General features: G+C 37.7%; 1 protein-coding gene across 3 annotated transcripts in view; it reads right to left on the bottom strand.

Annotated features, from left to right (window-relative positions):
- The window catches only part of LOC133532768 (adenylyltransferase and sulfurtransferase MOCS3), a 230,477-nt gene that overhangs the window by 197,961 nt on the left and 9,052 nt on the right, over positions 1-23,464 (bottom strand). The window contains exons 5-11 of one of the 3 annotated variants that reach the window (XR_009801752.1): positions 23,014-23,164; positions 20,764-20,850; positions 18,744-18,855; positions 17,465-17,575; positions 16,048-16,154; positions 9,893-10,173; positions 4,890-9,383 (exon numbers count right to left, since the gene is read on the bottom strand). Coding sequence is in view for 2 of the 3 variants with exons in the window: in XM_061871564.1 (XP_061727548.1) it covers positions 784-935; positions 2,732-2,942; positions 16,048-16,154; positions 17,465-17,575; positions 18,744-18,855; positions 20,764-20,850; positions 23,014-23,164 (931 nt within the window). In the remaining variant the exon portion in view is untranslated. Of the gene's footprint in view, positions 1-684; positions 936-2,731; positions 2,943-4,889; positions 9,384-9,892; positions 10,174-16,047; positions 16,155-17,464; positions 17,576-18,743; positions 18,856-20,763; positions 20,851-23,013; positions 23,165-23,464 lie in introns of those variants that run through there. The other 2 variants (XM_061871564.1, XM_061871565.1) reach the window with 2 other exon arrangements.

Genomic DNA, 23,464 nt, shown 5'->3' with positions numbered 1-23,464 from the left:
TGTACATATTTTTTGGCCAACTTGAGTAAAGTTCATGCTCAAATAGTGAAAAGTCGTATGCGATTATTTTCGACCTCTCGCCTTCGATTTCGAGCGTTCGAATATCATGAATGTGGGGCCATGTGATCTAGAATTGACAATTGTCAATCCTCGCAACTGTCAGTGTGCTAAAAAACGCATGGATTAGGGTGGTATTCAACTTGCCCAAGATTTTTATCCAATGTGCATTGCATCTCACATTTTTTAAGCAAAATATGAGACACAAATACTTATTGGACAAAGATCTTGGACAAGTGGAATACACCACTAGGGTTGCCTTGGGAATACCTTAATACACAGATTTGTGGTACATTTGCGATTAAATTGCGAGACAACTTTAGCCGGCTTAATTGGGTAAGGTATATTGGCCATAAACGCATTGAAAGGCATGAAAAATAAACCAGGTTTAACTGTCTAAACGGGAGGTACGGTAGTGCCGAGCGAGCCAGTGAGCACACGATATTATACTCGCGGTCTCGCGCGTTACTCGCGTCGCGGTATATTCAAATTAAAATGACGCGTACTCAAATTACTCTAATTTATAACTGAATGTTCGTTTCAGTGTTTATTATCTAGTCTAGTCTGAAAAACGGGACAATCGGCGTGCCGCACGAGGCCTTTGAGGGACGCATACTCTAGGCCCTAGAGTCTAGGGCTCCAGAAAGGGTACGTCCCGCGTTTAGCGGGACGCTTGGCAACCCTAAATACCGCCCTTAGATAGATTATGTTGGTTTAAATAGCCATTTAATAAACAGGGAAGTCCTGATCGACATGTTTAGCCCACGCATGCAGACCGCCGATCACGTCACGGATGCGTCCAGCGTCGTCCGGCAAAGCGTTCAGCACCTGCTTGGCGGCTATCTGTGAGTCGTTGCCGCGACGGCAGATGAATGTCACTGGAAATAATTGTATCAGTATATACAGGGTGATTCATGAGACGTGAGCAGGACTAAGCCTACACAATCGGTAAATGTTAATGAACCGTTCATCATCATATTTAAGTAAAACAAACTTGCTTTATTTCTGTTATTTAACTTTTTGGGAAGGACAAATTTGATAATCTACAATCATGGACACCCTACAACACTTAATTAAGAAAGATAAAAGCTCTTTAACCGTTATGACAGCAATTTGATTATGAAGAAAATAAAATGTCACACTTGAGTGAGATACGATTTTTCAAAAGTAACCAGACTCCGATGACATTCAATTTGTCACTTGTTATGGATAAAACAAAAAGGGTGACCATACATGGCGTAAATAAATTAAAACTTTTTTTTTTAACAGTAAAAAATAAAAGAACGTTAATCTCACAAATACTGCTACGAAACAGTTGCTTATAACTTACTGAATGCTCAAGCTTGATCCTGCTCACGTCTCCTGAATCACCCTGTATATTGTTATTGTAAATAAAATATATGTATATAACAAAGTCTAAAAAAAGTATGTTTTTTTTTAAATTAGGTTAAGAAAAACATGTTTTCATAATTCATGGTCATTTTAAAAGCTTTCATTTAGTTTCACGTCCAGTTGTCTGTCTTTGTCAGTAATCAAATCTTGCAAGTTAAATTTGACCCACTTCCCGGTTTCAAATGAAGCCGAAAATTTGCATACATATGTAAGTTGGGTGACAATGCAATATTATGGTACCATCGAGCTGATCTGATGATGAAAACAGTAGGTGGCTATTGGAACTCTGTGATAAAACAAATCTAATTGCGTTGGGGATTGTTAGCATTGTCTTCGTGAGCATTGGTTGAAAGAAAAGCACAGTCTGCGATAAAATCTAAAATGAAATTATTGACAAAAATCTTATTCTTAAAATAACTGACGGATAGTATAGTTTATCAAAACAATTTTCCAATACAGAGGCATGAAATTAAATAATACTATCAATCAATCAGTCAATTTTAATTAGCCGCATTGTGCTACTGATAACAATTGTTTACAAGAGTATAGGTATGTAACTATGGAATTGTCATGAGACTCATGACTAACTTTTCATATTTTTACAATAGTATTTTGTGCAACATGCACATTATATAATAATGGTTCATAATTTTAAGACCTAATAATTAGGTACCGTTGCATATAATATTGAATTTTTTTCTAAGACAACAGCAAACATCAAAGGAAATATTGGTTTGTAGCATAATATTGTTTTCATCACACTTGCACGAAAAAGATCTTATTTCAGGTTTCCTGAAGGACAAAGGCATGTATTGTTCCCGTGGGAGTTATGGATTATGAAAAAAATACTATAATTTCCAAGGGTTGTAATTTCCAAGTTTAGTAGGTATATATGAGTTTTACTTTTAAAATACTGACGTTTATAATTTATTTTTATTGTTTATGTAAAAAAATATATAATTATTTAATTTAATAGCCGTTTAAAATATTTTTGCACAATTTTCGATTGTGGCTGAATGCCGGAGGTCTGTGCCTTTGACGTCTAACCTGTCAAATAATGACAATATGGCGGACGAATGTTTGAAATATGTTCGCTTAAAATTTTGTTTTTTCTTCGCAAGTGTGATGAAAAACATTGTGTGTAACTCCGGGGGTAAGAATATTGCAAACTCGAGTCTTTAATGCATTCCAGCCTACGGCTGTCGTGCATCTAAAGACCTCGTTTGCAAAATTTCACTTACCCCCTCGTTGCACAATAAATATCAAATGATTATAAGTTTACCTTGACCATCTCTCTGCCGTATTTCCCCCAGTAGCCTGTCCATTACATTCCCTCTAAGGGAATCTATAGGATAGTTAACAGCGCCATCTATATGGCACATTGTGAACTCCGAAGAACTTCGCACGTCGATTAGGAGCGAGCGAGAGAGAAGAGAGGCCAGCTCGCTCGCGGAGATGCGGTGCGAGGGAGGCAGAATCTGTAGGTTCAGGTCCTGGGAAGAAAAGAAAGGGTAATACATGCTAGCCAAACCATAATTGGCATTGACTTATTTTAATTATTTCGTACTAAACATATAAGAAAATTACTAAATGTGCCCGCGGCCGGCAAAACGTCTCACTTTGTCGTTTGCCATAAGGGCGCCTTGACAGGTTATTCGTATCAAGAGACAAGCAAATCTCGTCCTTATGGCAAGCCACAAAGTGGAACGTTTGTTGTGACCACGGCCGGACACATTGTCAGGATTGGCCTTTTTTTTTCGTGTGGGAAATGCGTTTACGCATGCCACCTAGTCCGGGGGAAACCAGGGGCGATGACGGACTAATCAGTAGCGGACTACCGTCTAAAACCACCAACGAATGCCGGCTCCGCCTTAGATGGGGTGCCGCAGGGTCGCTATCAGCATTCGACCGCGTGCGCCCCGGCGGTGTCAGGATTAGCCTATAATCTAACTTAGAATACGCCACTGCAGCCTGGAATCCTCATTTCAGTTAGGGCAAACCCTGGGCCTTTGCCTGAGTCTACAATAAATAATGCTCCCGGCACTGAGTTTGTATGGTGCGAACCGGGAATTCCCGGTTCTGTATTTGTATAGAAAACCAGTACCTGTATCACTCCCTACTGCCCCTTTATAATAATAAATAAATAATAATTTTCTTTATTTCGGACAAAGATAATGTATCCATAGAGTGTTAGTACAACAAGAAAATATCTTAACCTAGTATTATTTAAAGCTCGACCAGAAATATATGATCATTGACAAGAGGGCGCTGTTATTCTCATGTATAATGACAGTTCAGTTTAGTATGAAAAATGTAGTTCCAATGAAATTCCGCAATATAGCGCGTGATCATATATTACTGGCCAAGCTTTATATATTGTTTTTTAGCATTAGAAAAAAAAGGTAAACAATCTTGACGTGTCTGTTTATTGAAAAACGCCTTTAAAAATTCAGTAACTACTACACTACTACAGTAAATAATATAAATGATCGTATATGATTTATAATTGTTGCATATCTGCCGTGACTTATTTTTTATATACTTTGAATAAAAAGACACGTCAAAATCGCTTACCTCTTCTCTAATGCTTAAAAAGCGGCCAAGTGCGAGTCGGACTCGCGCATGAAGGGTTCCGTACCATTTATGACGTATTAGAAAAAAATCTACTTACTAGATCTTGTTCAACATTTTACCACTTTGGACACACATTTTAGCACCTTGGAAGTGTCTCTCGCGCAAACTATTCAGTTTAGAAAAAAAATATATTAGAAACCTCAATATCATTTTTGAAGACCTATCCGTAGATACCCCACACGTATGGGTTTGACGAAAAAAAATTTTTTTTTAATTTTATGACATATTAAAAAAAAACTACTCACTAGATCTCGTTCAAACCAATTTTCGGTGGAAGTTTGCATCGTAATGTATATCATATTTTTTTTTTAGATTTTTAATTCTGTTATTTTAGAAGTTACAGGGGGGGGGACACACTTTTTTTCACTTTGGAAGGTTCTCTCGCGCAAACTATTCAGGTTAGAAAAAAATGATATTAGAAACCTCAATATCATTTTTGAAGACCTATTCATAGATACCCCACACGTATCAGTTAGATGAATTTTTTTTTTTTTTAATTTTATGACGTATTAAAAAAAAACTACTTACTAGATCTCGTTCAAACCAATTTTCGGTGGAAGTTTATATGGCAATGTATATCATATATTTTTTTTAGATTTTTCATTCTGTTATTTTAGAAGTTACGGGGGGGGGGGGGGGGACACACATTTTACCACTTTGGAAGTGTCTCTCACGCAAACTATTCATTTTAGAAAAAAATGATATTAGAAACCTCAATATCATTTTTGAAGACCTATCCATAGATACCCCAAAAAAGATTTTGATGAAAAAAGATTTTTTGAGTTTCAGTTCTAAGTATGGGGAACCCCCAAAATTTATTGTTTTTTTTCTATTTTTGTGTGAAAATCTTAATGCGGTTCATAGAATACATCCACTTACTAAGTTTGAACAGTACAGCTCTTATAGTTTCGGAAAAAAGTGGCTGTGACAGAATCGGACAGACAGACGGACATGACGAATCTATAAGGGTTCCGTTTTTTGCCATTTGGCTACGGAACCCTAAAAACGAAGTACTTATAGCAACTGCTTGCGTTCTGGCGCGCAGGTGAAGGGGCGTATGTTACAATTTGGTGCCCCGGGCCATGGCCCGGATGGCCCTAGGTTAAATACGCCCTTGGAAGTAAGCCATCTCAAAAGATTCCAAAGTTTGTAATTTTTTAATGAGATTGAGCAAATAATGTGAAGTTTTATCGAATGCTTTGGCGTACTCTGTAGGTAATAGGTATAAATAACATCTACCTGATAGCCCTTATCCATTGCATCGTCGCATAATCTATCAACTGACATGAATTGAAGTCAGTGGAACGTCTATTGATAATGTTGTTGCTGATTTAAGTAATTTCGGTCGGAAGCGTAAAATAATTGGTAGTAAATTATTGATTCGAAATGTTTAGGAATAACCGATAATTTTGATAGTAGTCTGGTCATATTTTAGAAAAAATCGATGTCGACTGGCAGATCTTATTACTTTTTGGACCATAGTTTTATAAACCAATTTGACCCCGCTGAATCTGATTTTGACGGTTGCCCGATCGAAACCTTGACCGGAAGTGAGATATTTCAGATGGCGGCCATTATTGAAAAGATAACCTTTATTTATATAGATTATCTTACATATTATGACAACATATTTTAAAACGAAATACTACAAATCACATTATGGTTGCGATGCATTACGCAATCCCGCAGTGTCAGTGTATTATTACCCTACATAGCGACTCTAATGAATCCTTGTATGGAGACACATTTTTTAAATATATTTTTTTATAATTATTATTGCGAATAATAGTAACTAATGGAAAAATATGTCGCCGGCGAGTCTAACGCAAAGAGTAAGGGTCTAACGCTACAGAACCCGTCTAAAATGTGTAATCGAGATTGTAACAAAGGCGCGTTATCGGAGAGCGCGTTACACTGGTTTTTTGAGCGTTGGAGTAGCCCGCGCTCATGTGCCAATTAGATTTTTTTTTGCACGTAGTAGCACGTGCGGTTTTACTGACAAAGCATTAGCCGTTCGGGGGCAGGTACAAAACGAATGACTATACCCGGTGACCTCAATTTTTATTATTCTCAATATTTTAAAATAAAACTACATATCATCACAGAGATTTATTTATTTTATATACAATTAAATACAATATAAAATACAATACAAGAAAAGCTAAGCTAAGAAAGTGCATGAACAAAAACTCCACGTGGCGGAAATGAAAATGCTTAGGTGGGCTGGCGGTGTCACGCGACTCGATAAGGTTCGCAATGAATATGTACGCGGCTCGTTCAAGGTAGCGCCTATTACCGAAAAACTCAAAGAGAGTAGAATGAGGTGGTATGGTCACGTTTTCCGAAGGGACGAAAACTACACAGTGAGGAAGGCTATGAACATCCCAAGCAACCCCAAAGGAAGAGGCAGAAGACCAGCAACCTGGTGGTCCTATGTCGGAAGAGAGATGAGGACACAAAACTTGACCACGCGGACAACCCAGGATAGACTGTCCTGGCGCCGACGTACGAGGAGACCCCAGCTGAACTGGGAAATGGGCTGGACAAAGAAGAGAAGATAAAATACAATACAAATTTGGACATTACATCACTCAACAAGTGTCAAAAACATTTTGTGTTATTGTGTTGTCCCGTGACCCAGGAGACAACGGTGTCGTAGCGTGACCCCGGAGACAACAGTGATACGGTATTTAAATAAATAAATAAATCTAAATAAAGCCTATGATTGTTTAAATATTGATTGACGACCGGTCTGGCCTAGTGGGTAGTGACCCTGCCTATGAAGCCGATGGTCCCAGGTTCAAATCCTGGTAAGGGTATTTATTCGTGTGATGAGCATGGATATTTGTTCCTGAGCCATGGATGTTTTGTATATATTTAAGTATTTATAAATATGTATATATTATATATATCGTTGTCTAAGTACCCGCAACACAAGCCTTATTGAGCTTATCGTGGGACTTAGTCAATTTGTGTAATAATGTCCTATAATATTTATTTATTTATGATTACTCTAAAGTGCTTACAGGTCGTATTTGTCCCATTCGAACACTGGCAAGAGTGGCAATCTTTTTTAGAATAGAATAGTTTTTTTTTAATTCGTAAACACACAATCAGTCAATAGACATACATAAAAGAGAACATAGTGAGAATAAAGTGTAATGAAGTGGCCTCATCTCAAAATGTTGCTGGCGACTTCCATAAAGTGCGTAATAATCACGGAAGGTAAAAGACACAAGGAAAGAAACATAAAATAAACCGAAATAAATTACACACAGTAGACAAACTAATACAAAATGAGATACAACATTTTGACATTTGTGGTGGCACCCTCTATCGAGTTTTAAATTTTCAATCATTTCACCTCTTTGGTATTCCATTTTTAAATCTATAAATATGACCAATGAGTCATATTTAGCCATTACTGTAATCATTTTTAGCCTTTATAAATCGTGTAATTCACGAAGACGTGTTCCTTCATGAGTAATGTCATGTTATCAAAGGTTAGATTCGACAAATCTGCGCGTCATCTTGGATGACACGACTATACGAGCGACATGACAACACACAACAACTTTAGAAACATGCCATTGAATTCTTTATTATAACACATATCATAAACCCTCTATGGTCTTCTTCTTCCTCGCGTTGTCCCGGCATTTTACCAAGGCTTATGGGAGCCTGGGGTCTGCTTGATAACTAATCCCAAGAATTGGCGTAGGCACTCGTTTTTACTAAAGCGACTGCCATCTGACCTTCAAACCCAGAGGGGTAAACTAGGCCTTGTTGGGATTAGTCTGGTTTCCTCACGATGTTTTCCTTCACCGAAAAGCGACTGGTAAATATCAAATGATATTTCGTACATAAGTTCCGAAAAACTCATTGGTACGAGCCGGGATTTGAACTCACGACCTCCGGATTGAAAGTCATATGCTCTTACCGCTAGGCCACCAGCGCTTCTATGGTGCTCATAAACCCTCTATGGTGGTCGACATTAAACTTATGGTGCCTTCAAACATCGTAAGTTACTGCCAGTATAAAAATACTCTGTTTTATTTCTTTATTTATTGATTTTTATTTTTATTTGTAAAAAAAGCCACCAGGCCTAGCGGTAAGAGCATGCGACTTGCAATCCGGAGGTCGCGGCTTCAAACCCCGGTTCGTACCAATGAGTTTTTCGGAACTTATGCTTTTCGGTGAAGGAGAACATAGCGAGGAATCCGGACTAATCCCAATAAGGCCTAGTTTACCCTCTGGGTTGGAAGATCAGTCGCTTTTGTATAAAATAGTGCCTACGCCAATTCTCGGGATTAGTTGCCAAGCTCCCATGAGCCGTGGCAAAAATGCCGGGACAACGCGAGGAAGAAGGAGGTAGTATTTTCTATTTGTGAAAATGTTATTATTGCGAAATAATAACGATACGATATCGATTTAATAATGACATTCGAATCTCGAACAGCTCTGAAAAAACAAACTAATTATACAAACAGTGAGATCAACTGATCAAATGCCGCCAGGGTGCTCGTAAAACGCGAATCCTGAACACATCATAGATAGCTTATGATATGTGTGAAACAGTAGTTATATGTAACTGTACATAATTAGGCATTGAAACACTCGTGTGATGTTTTTATAAAACTCGCTTTCTATAGTTTATGTGACTGGTACATAATGTCTTCCATTATGTAGCCGTCACATAAACTACAATTTTGTTTCACCATTGCGTAGTATAACTAATATTCATAACACTCTGTCCCAAATCCAAATTCAAATTGTCCAACTGATAATTACTGTTCATCACATTATGTTGACTCACTATATCACACACGTCACTCTCATTTTTCGGCTTGAAAATCTTCAAATTCTTTGCCAAAAACACTTTCGAAAACGTCTTTCTAGACGCCGGTACTAGCCCTTTTAATTTCATATCTTTTACATAATGATTATATAATTGGTATTGATTTTTAACGCTACTTAAATCTAAGTATAATAAATCACTGTACATAGGTGTAGTTTTGCAATATGGACATTTAATTTCGATTTTAGGTAAATTCTCTATATATGTTTCTACGGTTAAAGCTTTTAAAGGCTTTTTGGGTTCTTTAGGTTTATCTTCTTTGACGAGCCAGCATCTGACCATAGCTTCTTTGACTCCTAGAGTGTTGAGGAAGGTGGTTCGGCAGACGGGGAGCTTTTGGTCGTTGTATACCAGGTGGTATAGCTTGGAGTCCCCTTTTCTGGATATTTCGCCTTTGTGTTTCAGCCTTCTTCGTTTTGCGGGTATATTGTCGACTAGAGATCTGGAAATATAAGATTCTATTAAGCGAAATACAATAACGTGGATACAATGAGAAGCGTCCTGCACATGAAGCATAAGGGACCCTCCTTTGATGGAAAGCCACATATGTAAACGCTACGGCATATACTTGGCATTAAAGTACCTACGGATTCTAAAATACGAAGAATTTCGTGCATTGATCCACCTGTTTGTATCTCTATCGCACGCGTATAATTATATAGCCGTCCCACTCGCACAGTGCCATTGATCGCCGCCAATATACTTTAGATGAACAAGTTAGAGCTTTAGTTATAGTTTTATCAATAACGTCAAAAACATCTTAAATCGTATTACAAAGAAGTTTCCGCAAAGCTTGCTTAAAACATAGTATAAATGGGTTTTTATATATGTATAGAGTGAGCGCTCTAAGCTTTCTTATTTAACTATGCCTAAGTTGCCTCCTCTAGTTTAAGCACGCTTCTTTTAATAATGTAGTTACATTTCAAATAAGTATAATATGTATATACTAACCGTACAAAATTCTTCTTCCCCGCCCAATCTAACTCATTCCAAAAATAATCAAATATCTTCATCCTAACATCCTCGTTAAAGCTCGGGCACTTTCTCGCCGTCCCTTTCTTACAGAACGGCGACGAGCAGGACGGACCCATCTTCCTCTCCTGCTTCAATACGTCCTGGACCCATTTAGCTCTGTCCCTGTCTCTCCGGAAGCCGTAGTAGCTTTGGCCGGACATGCGTTTTTCTTTTTCTTCTTTCCTACGTTGCGATTTGATTTTAGCGTCGACTTTTTTCTAAAAAAATATAATATAATTTAATAAATTACATCACAGTATAAAGAAAAAATATTATTAACTTGACCTTGCAATAATGATGTCCCCTGGGTCACATATGTAAAAAAGTGAATAACTTATTATAATTATGATTTTAAGCATCATAATATAATACTTATTAAAAATACAATAATAGAATTTACTCTCGCTCATTAAAAAAATGTACCTGAATTTCTAAAGTGTGTTCAATGTATCAAAATTGTATCTTGGGTAACGGAAAAAAACAAATATTTAATAAATAATATAAATATTTATAGGACATTATTACACAAATTGACTAAGTCCCACAGTAAGCTCAATAAGGCTTGTGTTGAGGGTACTTAGACAACGATATTTATAATATATATATATTTATAAATACTTAAATACATAGAAAACACCCATGACTCAGGAACAAATATCCATGCTCATCACACGAACAAATGCCCTTACCAGGATTTGAACCCGGGACCATCAGCTTCGTAGGCAGGGTCACTACCCACTAGGCCAAACCGGTCGTCGAAATAACAACAAAGTTTTGTCAAAGAAAGGAATAGCCTTCGATAATACAGAAATATAAGCAGGGAAGTCAATACCGCGAATGTGATATGATGAAGAATAATACAATTATTTCATTTATAATATAGAAACTTAGCTTACCTTTGACATTCGCGATTTTGAACATCTGCTTTGCACACACACACTCACACACAATTAATTATTAAATGGTAAATTAGTATTTTAGTCGGTTTTAATATTGTATGCAAAAATTAATCTAAAGGGTCTAACATGCTAAGGAAGGAGAAGTGGCCCCTGTGACGAATATCGGAATTTTATAATGTCATTGGTTGGCTATCTTATAATATAGAAACACCTTAACTTTCAGCCCCCTATCTTGAACCGTCACCGAGATAATGTCAAAAACGTCATTTTATGGACACATTTTTCAAAGTCGTTTTTCTCCTGAACTATAGGTAGCGTGCATGAACTGTACGGGGCAGCACAGGAGCCGTCAGATTTTTGGCGCGAGACGTAAATGTGATGTTTATTTCTTACTATTACTTCGTCGGCGGTCGGCCACACGTCACTAATGGTTGCTCCTCGGTAAAAACAAGTTTCGCTTGTGAAAATGGTACAAATAGACAGCAGTGCAGTGAAAAACCTACTCATAGACCTCTTACATCCACTCGAGCAAAAAGTGAGTGATTTAAGTGCCAAATTACAAGAAATATGTAACGAAATGCGTGAAATAAAATCTGTTATAATGACAAACAAAACCGATAACTCAACCAAAGTGACGCAAAACGCGGTAAACAATAGTGCAACGTCTACGCCCGCCAGTAGACACTCCACACCATCTAGCCGTCCTGCTCCCGCGACCGCCTCAGCGCCGCGCAAACAGCGCGCCGCTGCCGTGCGCACGAAAGAGAAGCTCGCAGCGATGACCAAGCAACCGTCGAAATTCAAACGTTTGCCAGCTAAGAAAGTGCTCCCGCAAATACCGACCGCCAAATCAGAAAAATGTGTTTCAAACGAAAACAATTTAAATACTGACAACGGGATTATAAACCTGCAGAAAACACACGAAGAGACACAAAACAATATTGTAAACGACACAACTAACAACGACCAGTTTGAGCTCAAAACAACTTCCCTGACCGATCAGACAGCTAATCAAGAATGGGAGACTGTAACCAGTCGTCAACAGCGCCGCCGTAGCCGCAAAATTATCCCTACATCAATCAAAGGGTCCGCCAAAAATACAGAGGTTGGAGGAGTCGAGATACTCAAGTACCTCCACGGGTGTTTCTTTAAAAACGACTCAACTCCAGAAAATGTAATCAGCCACTTAAAAAGTATTCGTGACGGTTACCACTACACAGCCGAACTAATACCTGCAAAAAGGAATACTTACAAATCGTACAAAATAGGCATACCTCTCAGTGTTTATGATGATTTTCTAACAACGACTGCATGGCCCTTGAACACCTGTATTACTGAATGGCAGCCGTTTCTCCGGCCCCGGGAGACCAGGTCTCCCAGAACCAGCCAAAACAAACAAGACACCAACAGTACAGGAAAATAAAATCTCCCATGAACCTGTGTCGATAGGTATTTTACACCAAAATATCAACAGACTAGCAAACAAAACCTACAGGTTAGAATCGGAACTCCAGTTACGTGACCAAATTGATGTACTGTGCCTAACCGAACACTGGCTACAAAACAACCAAATACCTACCGTCAACATATGTAACTACCATCTCCGTGCTCACTTTTGCCGGCCGTCCAAGACTGGAGGAGGAAGCTGCATATATGTTAAATCCGATATCCCCTGCATGGAAAGGAAAGAAATAACGGACTTGTCAGTAGAATCCCAGTTCGAGGTATGTGGTGTTGAGTGCATAGGACTGGATCTTATAGTGGTATGTGTTTACAGACCGCCAAGTGGTGACATATTATTTTATTTAGATATGTTGAGTAAATTATTAAATCTTAATTCCATTCAAAATTATAATGTTATAGTAATTGGTGATATAAATATTGACATACTAATAAAAAATTGTAATTCAAAATATTTATTAAATATTCTTAAACAATGTGGCCTCAGGCATCTAGTAAATACACCTACCAGATTAACCGATAGCTCGGCCACTTGTATAGATCATGCCTACTCCAATATAAATAAATCTTACATTAAATCTGTGTCCTCATATAATATGCATCTATCTGATCATTTATGTATTCACTTGAGCGTTAACATTAACATGAAACCTAATATCACCCAAAGTAGTCATGTGCTAAAAAGAACTGTTACTGTGCAACGAAAACAAAACTTTATCCAATGTTTAGAATCATATGACTGGAATTCAATTCTAAAGAAGACAATATGTCCCGGTAAACAAACTGAACTAGTCATGAATGTCATAAAACATTATTATGAAATATATTTTCCATTGAAAAAACAACATGTCAAAAATAATGTAAGTGTGTGGGTCAATGATTCCATTAAGAAACTCCGTAAACTTATTTATAAAACTAAATGTATTTTATCTTCGAGCCCCGATAACGCTGAGTGTCGTGCCGATTTGCTCAGCTTAGAATCACAATACTGGTCTAAATTAAAGGAAGTTCGAAGTAGTTTTATTAATAATATTATATCAAACAGCAGTGATGATATGTGTAGGAGCGTATGGCGCGTTATCTCCGCTGAGACATGCAAAAATAAAAAATGCAGTGCACTAGATGTACTTGTCAGTAAATCAGCTGGCGATTCCCCTGCCGCCCGCGCCGCGCACGCAGCCGCTCAGCTTAACCGGTACTATATAGATACGAATGTAAACAACGAGCCGCCGTGCGCTAGCGCAGCGCTAGCTTATCTCTCGCTATATTTACCTGTTGCCCCACTTCCGTATCATTTCGAGCCGTTTACCCTTAAGGAAATGATCATTGCGTGCAAACGGATTAAAAGAAAGGAATCGAAAGATATCAATGACATGTCTACTCGGATCATAGATTGCCTGCCCCCGACCGTTATTTCACTGTTACTTTTACTGTTAAATAATTGCATGCATATTGGGATTTATCCTGACGTATTGAAACAAATTAAAGTTCAGCCTATTTATAAAAAGAAAGGGGAAATGCACTTGCCAAAAAATTATAGGCCAATATCATTAATACCTATATTATCAAAAATCTTCGAACGCTTAATTAGTGATAGAATAATGAAACATATCATGTCAAAAAATCTTTTAAATCGCCAGCAATTTGCGTACCAGCCGGGACGTTCTACCACAGACGCGGCGCGTGAAGTAGTGGAGCGAGTGACGGCGCACCTGGAGGGCGGGCGGCAGGTCGCAGCGGTATTCTGCGACTTGTCGCGCGCCTTCGAGATGATCGACCATTCGCTTCTTCTTACCAAGCTCGCACGTTACGGCTTTACAGGTAGTTTCCACAAAGCAATTGCGTCGTTCCTGGAAAATCGAAAGCAGCGCACCTACGTCCTCAATACGGGGTCAGATCTGGAACCGATTGGTGACTGCGCCGTGCCCCAAGGATCGGTTATGGGAAATAACCTGTTTTTGATTTTAATTAATGACATTACGACTGCCTGTAATGAGCCGGAATATGTGATATTTGCTGACGATACTTGCATCATAGTTCATGCTGACGAACTGGAAGCTTTGAAATTGAAGCTTCACCTAGTCATGGAACACATGTCTCGGTGGTTCTCTTCCAACGGCATGTTATTAAATGTGGAAAAAACAAACATTTTACATTTTAGTTTAAAAAAGAAATACAGCCCTCTAAATGTAACCACCAATAACACCATTGTACCTCAGGTTGACTCGGCTAGGTACCTGGGCTTCGTAATAGATTCGGGGCTGACATGGTCGTCACACATTGACTATATGTGCGATAAACTCTCCGCCGCTTGCTATGCACTGTCTAGGCTCGCACCTACCTTGTCTCCCAGCAACTTGAGGAAAGCATACTTTGGCTACTTTCACTCAATTTTAATTCAAGGGGTTGATTTATGGGCAACGTCTGCTAATCGTGACAGGGTTTTTAAAATCCAAAAGCGAGCTTTGCGCATCATAGGCCGAAAACCGGTAGACCATCCCGCTAAAGACATTTTCAGACTTCATAAAATCCTTACCTTACCAAGTGTTTACATACTGACTGCTTGTACATACATTCGTAGCAACCTACATAACTATAAAACATACGGGCAATCTACCCAAAGACCTACACGCAGTCGGCACCTGCTGATGCCCCCACGCAGACGTCTAGCTAAGGCTCGCGCGGCTCTCAGCGTTGCGGGGATCCATTTGTACAACTGTGTTCCTGAACACATAAAGAGACAGGATAGTATTGCCTCATTTACAAAAGGACTAAAGGCACTCCTTACTGACCTTGCGTGCTACGATGTAAACGAGTTTCGGCAAAAAGATCATTGATCCTAGCACTACGAGTATTCAAACTCTGTAAATAAAAATAATATAATAATGTGTATTAAAATTCACGTGATGTATACTTAGCTTAATAATTTAATCTAATTTTTTATTTAATTTTTAATATATTGTATTTTTGTTTGACATGTAAATGAGATGTACATTTATCAATAAATCATCTGAAATCTGAAATCTGAAATTGTTCCGATGTAGCCCACAAGATGGCAGAACCTACTATGCACAAGAAAACACGTGACGTGTAAATGAATAAATAAAATATATAAAACGATCCCAAGCTTGGGCAACTAGTTTTTTCAGATAAGAAAAACAATACACACCTACATACATACATATAATACTTAGAATAAGTCAAAATTATAAATACTTAGATAAATAAATAGTTCATAAGATAAGATCGGGTACACAAAAACTGTAAGTGAGTGCAACATTCGCCGATAAACGTTATGTTTGGCGAAATATTATGTAAATGTATATTGTACCAACTTTTTTTTGGATAAATAAATTAAAAATTAAAAACATTTAAAACATGTTTATGGTTCCGATTCAGGCCACAAGATGGCAGACCCTCCAACGCGCACGATCTCTATATAGGGACCACTATATATTTTCTATAATTTTGCACGAATTGCTTTAATTATCAGTATAAAAGTAGTATCATTTATGTGGTAAAATACAATACTTCCTCTCCTACGCCGCGTCGGCGGTCTACTGGCTTCAATGACATTGAAACCGTTTTTCTACCAGGTCACGTGTCCGTCTTACGAATTTTCAATCTGTCGGTCAAGTGACCTGTCGCGAGTTTAACATTTTTCCCCATCACAAAAAGTGCACAGCGCCGCTAAAGAAGTTTTCACTTAAAAAAAAGTGTGAAACACAGTACCTTGTCTGAGGCCTTCGCCTTGCAGAAGGCCTCGTAGTCCACCAACCGTGTGATGGTGGGGGAAGCGGAGCACGCGGCGCACTCTGCGTTGCGCGGGCGGAGTTTCACTATACCAAAGAAAATTTAGTAAAGTAAATTTTGTAATCAACTAAATTTACTGCCATCTTTCGACACAGGACCAAAACTCGTTCTTTCACTGATATGTGTTAAATATAAAACGATGTCGTCATCTACCCGTAGGCCAAAGGTATATCGCCATCTATTCGAGTACAAATTATTCTGGATTTTTCGAGGCACGATTTTTTTCGTAGACTTTATTTAGCTTATTCGGAATTATATACATAAAGATTAAGATAGTTTATTATTCAAGCAGGCATATTACAATGCGCTTATGAACGTCAAATAAAGCTACACCGGCTCTAACCCTACACCTCTGACCCGAGAAGATTTAAATCCCTCCTCTATTGGAGGAGGGTATCTTAACATGGACCGGCAAGAAACTCTTTATACTCGTATTATATATTATATCTTTGACGGTACAAATCAAAATCTAACATTTATTAGTTAAAGCCATACGCATTAGAGTTAGAACAAGCTAAGTTGGTAGCGTTTTGATAGCACAAACTGCGCAAGTGCTATTAAAACGTCACAATTTCATAGAAGTTTAACATTACAAATAAAACTTTCATAGTCTGGGCTATTCAAATCGCTACCAACTTAGCTTGGTCTAACTATAGTAACTTGTATTTTCATACACATTTTCTTTATTTATGACTTTATGTTACTTTTATTTATGTACGTGAATTCATACCTCTTCAATAATTTTTTTCTTTATATTTTTCAAAATGCTGTCATTTTAATCTCCCTACTTGTGGATATAATAATAATAAATATCATAGGACATTATTACACAAATTGACTAAGTCCCACAGTAAGCTCAATAAGGCTTGTATTGAGGGTACTTAGACAACGATATATATAATATATAAATATTTATAAATACTTAAATACATAGAAAACACCCATGACTCAGGAACAAATATCCATGCTCATCACACGAATAAATGCCCTTACCAGGATTTGAACCCGGGACCATCAGCTTTGTAGGCAGGGTCACTACCCACTAGGCCAAACCGGTCGTCAATATATAAAATCGCATAATTGTAAGAATACAAGCATAATTGTTTTTAGCACAGTGAACCAGCGGCGGTAGCATGGTCACGTTTTTATCGCCCGTCACCATGCCTGTCACGTTCTAACAAGTAAAGGAAGCTTGCTAATAGCTATTTATTTTGACTTAAAAATGATTGTACATTCACTCAGTAATATAGGCTGTTTCATTTTTAGTTATTTATTAGAACTTCGATTGTATGGAGGCGGAGGTTCCTGTGGCTCGTAAAGGGATAAAAAAGCTTACCATTTCTGAAGGTACAGTCATCGCCATCGAAGACAAGCAGACGCTCCACCAGCAACTTATTGTGAGAATAGCCCACTATAAGCTTAATGGCCTCCAGCGCTTGCAGCACGCCTGCATAAAACCAATGGTATAGGAATTTAATTCGATTCTAATCATTTGATACGGTCAAACGTACATCAAGTGAACGGAAATAAAACATTTTCGTTCACTGCGTACATGTCAAAAATATAGAAAATAAAAATCAACCACACAGAAAACTAATTAAACCTAAACACACACACGTTAGAAAGGAGAAACATTAGACAATATTAATAAGAATAAATTGAATTTTTAAAAGAGTTAAATAATTAATGTCCATAAAATTCATAAACACTACAAAAGGCCTAAATAAATAAATGAATGAGGGGTCAATGAGGTATTTTTTTATTTTTATTGACAAGAAACTCATAACACATGTTGTTAATGATAATGTATGTTGAATTTTAGAACATACTCATAGTTAAAAGGGGGGAATACTAGCAATCTTTCCTCCCTAAACTCACGGTCCTATAGCTCACGGCTATAGGACAACATTAATAGTACATTGTGCAACGAGGGGGGTAGGTGAAATTTTGGATACGAGGGTGGTTTGCAATATTCTTACCCCCGGAGTTACACACAATGTTTTTCATCATACTTGTGAAGAAAAAACTAAATTTTAAACGAAATAATTCTTAAATACGGTGATATATATCAAACATTCGTCCGCCATTTTGTATTTTCTTAACAGGTAAGGTATCGAAGGCACAGACCTATTCGGCATTCAGCCACGATTGGAAATTATGTAAAAATATTTTAAACGGCTGTTAAATTAATCGAATGAAATAATTTTAAACATAAACAAAAATATTAAATTATAAACGTCATTATTTTAAAAGTAAACTTACATGATTCGTATGAGTTAGTGACAGAATTAAAAGAAAAAGTTATAACTTCCTAGGGAGTTATACCTTTTTTTTCACAATCCATAACTCCCGCGGGAACAATATAGGCCTTTGTCCTTCAGTACACCTGCATGAAATAAGATCTTTTTCGAGCAAGTGTGATGAAAATTAAATTTGTTTTGTATCATTCAATTTTCATACAAAACAAAATCAACTCTATTTCCTTAGTATTATAAGGTTCATATTGGTCCCGTATTGGCTCATACAGCCAGGAGAGAGGTCCCTTGCGTACTGACGCTGAATAAATCTTCTGCCAAGACGTTAAAGACCTCGTGATGATACAGTATGTAGCTCACCTATAAGTCCGGGTATGGGACCTGCTACTCCATTCGCGGAGCAACTGCCAACCGTTTCGGGAGGTGGGGGGGACGGGAACAGGCATCTATAGCACGGGCCCTGATACGTCTCCTGGGAAAAAACAAAACATTTTTTTATTATTTATTATACACCGTGTTTTTATTGAATTCCGTTAACTTCAGGGTATTGGTAAGTACGTTTAAGGAAACTACATGACAAAGTTAATTTTCCAAAAAAAAATATTTTTAATTTTTTTTAACATTTTTTTTTGTTATAAAAAGTAATTAAATGTTGCATATAGCGTTGTTGTTGCACGGGCATTACATTTATCTCAATCAAACAATTGAAAACTGTGACATGTCAATGTCATTTCGAACATCGATCGTCCGAGATAGTACTTACGTTTAGTAGCAAATGTATTAACCCGTACTAGCCACTAATCAATATGCGAACGGACCCTAAGGTAAGTGTACACACTCGTAAGAGCTTTATAAGATAAAAATAAAATATTGATTATCTCCGAAATGGAGTTAATTAGAATACCGGTGTCTTTGAGAATGTTACTTAATTTAAGCTCAGGAATGCACCCTTACAATTAACGCAAATAAAAAAAAAAACACGGTGTATAAGTAAGTATTCTTTATTGTGCACCATACCGTTAAAAATAGACAGCAAATATTAGGCAAACGAGCAGACGAATCCTCTGATGGTAAGCAATTACTTTCGCCCATGGACAAATGCAACATCAGAGGTTACAAGTGCGTTGTCTGCATTTGAGGTGGGAGTAAAGCTTACAAGAACGAGAACTTGTAAGAGTACGGCTTGCAAGGTTTGAAAACCGTATCGGTTCGGAAATTCATTCTAACTCACCAAAATTAGATACACAAAATGTAAATACACAGAGAGATAAGCGGCTTAGGTAGGTATTGCCACAGTACAAAGTGCCATTTTCGCCGCACGCACACAGACGTGACATTTACGCACACAGACGTGACATTTACGCACACAGACGTTACATTTACAGGCGTTCTCGGAAAAAGTTGTTCACCAATTTCTTTCGGTCTTTTTAATTTTAATAGAAGATTGACTCGTTTTCAGTTTTCATTAACCCTTTACCAGGCCCCGAAGAACCAGCGTGTCTTAATACGTACTTTATATGCTGTTGCAACCGTATTGAACGCCTTGTAAAAAATGTATTTATGAACGTCGGAGATCTTCCTTTAAACCAGAAATAAAAATGTGGATTAAGGTTATCCCATCGCCTGTCTAAGTAATGAACTGTCATACTAGATTTTGTCTTATTATATTCTTGATCAGGCCAAGGGATATATTCCACCCACATCTTATATCGGTTATAATAGTCAAGGTTTAACTCCAAATCTCCTACGAAACATTATATCAATCACTGAAAAAAAATCACTTACTTACGTGAGTTTTTATGACATGACAAGACAATTTACCGGGCCATGGGAAATATAGCTCCCACACAGTTAAACTCTAATAAGGCCATGGGATAATGTCAACCCACATCCTAATTCTGGTCATACACAATAATGCATGAATATTTAGCAATGTTTCCGATTACATTAGCTTTCAACACTCAAAATCTACAAAATATCAAAAAATTGTTCGACCTATGTACTTCTGTTTCATAGAAATTATGAAAAGTGATCGAATTTCTCCGTAGTTTACTGAAATTAGCGTTCAAGTGAATTTAAACGGCTGCCAAAGATATACTACGCAATTTAGAAGCGTGTTGTGAATGAAGATCATAAAATAATATTTTCAGGGATTGACAAAATATTTTGTAGGTGGTTTGGAGTTAAAACCTGACTACGGTAACCGATATAAGATGTGGGTGAAATATATCCCTTGGCCTGGTAAAGGGTTAAAGATTTTGTTTTAACCCTTTGAACGCCACACCAAGGTTGATATTGGGCTAGCCGCGCGCGTCAGTTGACGTCTTTGGCGGTGAAAGGGTTAAATCTGGTGTAACGTTATTTTACAGTGAAATATTACCTTTTCGTTGGGATCCTTCGGCCCTCGATATCCATATATCGTGAGCTGACCTTCCATTTTTAAGGCACTTCCGGATATGAGGGGCAACTGCAAATACATTCAAATTAAAATTATTTATTACTTTGTTTCCATGGAGGCTAATAGACGAAACCAATAACCCTTTCAAGTACTAATGTTAATGTAGAAAAGTCATCGCTGCTGTCTTAAAATAAGTTTTTGGCAAAAATTTCATTTTTGTTATAAGATTTTATTTCTAAAAACAACAATTCTAAAACCCAATTAGGTTGCGTTGTTTTATCACAGAGTTCCAATGGCCACCTGTCTCCATCATCAGATCAGCGCGATGGTACCATAATATTGCATTGACACCCGACTTACATATGTATGAAAAATTTCAGCTTCATCGGAAACCGGGAAGTGGGTCAAATTTAACTTGCAAGATTTGACCCGTACATACATAAGTTAGGTCCTCCTACATACTTTCATACAATGCAAGTTAAATAAAAGATTAAAATAATTAGTTTAATGTCAGAGCTCAACGAGGGGGGGGCGGGTTTAGGGTCGGCAACGCGCATGTAACTCCTCTGGAGTTGCAGGCGTACATAGGCTACGGAGACTGCTTACCATCAGGCGAGCCGTATGCTTGTTTGCCACCGACGTAGTATTAAAAAAAAAAGTATGACTCGGTTATCATTTTACCTGCCTGTACGTTTTCTAGGTAACCTTAGTAAGCACACAGGCGTCATTCAGAGTTTATTATACATTATAAAAAAAACTCTGTATCATAAGTATTTAAATGAAAGTAAACAAGCAATTTGTACATTTTCGGGTAGTTATAACATTTATTGGTTAACCAACCAAATACAAAACCGCCTGTATCTGTCACTGAACGACCTGACTTTAACCTACATTATTTGATCATGTAATGTTTCCATCTACCCTCAACTAGCTTAAAGCCATTTGAGGGTAGATTTTGTTTACTTTTATTTAAATACCTAAAGATACAGAGTACAGTTTGGTACATTGTGCGAGCAATCGTTTATTTGTTGTCGACTTTTTTCCGTCAGTTTTTCATAAAATTTGGTAGATAGATAGTAGCACCTCGTTACCTGCATGAGAAGCTCCGGTTTTTGCAGCGCCAGAGATTATCTACTCTTCTCATATGTCCCAAACACAAAACTGCAGCATTTCGTGGCAGTTTTAAGTACACCGCCACAAAATGCTGGAACAACCTACCTCCACCTTTTAAGCAACTAACTTCTTTGCAGTCTTTTAGAGTAAAAGTAAAAAGTTATCTTCTCTCTAAGCAAAAACTATTGTCAGAGTGATTGAGTGAAGCCATTACACATCTTAAGTACTGTAACTAATTATTTATATTATTATTTTAGGTATATATATATATCTGACCACACCACCACCATGATACCATACCATGATAGTCATGCTAACATATGATGTCAACTGCTTCATTGCCGCTTTGTTGTTTACCGTCGTAATTATTATAGTTATCTCAGTAACTTAACTGTAGTTGGTAGCTGCGCGCAACTACGCTCCCTACAGGTGTCCAAGGAAGACCAGCGTCAGCGTACTACTTCAGTAGGACCTGGCATTATGCTGAGTGTTCACCTTTTTCAGTATAATTATATACAGTGTACAAGTTAGTTATAAGTCATTTTTTCTCTTTCTTTCTCTATATGTATTGTATAACTGTGTACTTATACTGAAATAAATGATATTCTATTCTATTCTATTCTATAGATAGTATACTCTATTCTGTGATACGTGTATCCCAAAAAAGAATTCTCCCGAAGGGTTTTTTATGTGGGACAAATTGTGATATCGTAATTATCGTATTTATTCCAATGAAGAGTTCTTTAAACTTACCAAATTATATCAAAATCCTACGAAAATGTAATGTCCATATGATATATAAAGTATTTAAACCTTGGTTTGGGCAGTCGACACTCCTCCTTTCGGCTTTTCTCTCCTCTGTTCGGCTCAGCATTGCACCGAGCAATTATTAGGGTTGGCACAACTTGACGTCCCTATATATGCACGACCACAGATAATATAATGACTTGAATTTTGACAAGCTTAAAATGCCGAAAGGGATAGTGCCATACATTAGAAAGGGACAGCATGATTCGTCCCTGAATCTGTCAAACTTCGGTTTTGTAGGAAGTGTCATTTCTGTATGGTAGTAATATTAGTTATTCTGTGGTTTGGGTACTTTATTATATTGATACTGACCTTAGTAAGAGAGCAAGCGTCGTTCAAAAGGTACCTAGTCGGTACATTGTCGGAACAGTCCAGTACCATATGGTACCGAGCCACGATATCTAGAGCGTTGCTAGATGACAGCTGTGTTTCGTGTGTGGTCACCGTTATGTTGGAGTTTATCCTGCAAACAAACATCTAAATATATAAAAAAACGCGTTAGGGGTCATCCATTAATTACATCACACGAATTTCTAGGTTTATTACCCCTCCCCCCCTGGTGTGACGTCACATTTTTCGCATTTTTTTTTTCAACAAAATCGGCGATTTTTTTTTTCTAGCCTGTTCGAGTGTCCCACTGCTGGGCAAAGGCCTCTCCCCTTGATGTCCACGATTCCCGATTTGGTGTTTCCTCCGGCCAGTTGTCCAGGAAGCTGTCCAGGTCATCCCGCCATCTCCGCCTGGGCCTGCCCCGTCCACGTCC

Source organism: Cydia pomonella, chromosome 27 (genome assembly GCF_033807575.1).
Source record: "Cydia pomonella isolate Wapato2018A chromosome 27, ilCydPomo1, whole genome shotgun sequence".
Lineage (NCBI taxonomy): Eukaryota > Metazoa > Arthropoda > Insecta > Lepidoptera > Tortricidae > Cydia > Cydia pomonella.
Note: the sequence above shows the minus strand (reverse complement) of the source record. Positions and strands in the feature narration are given on the sequence as shown.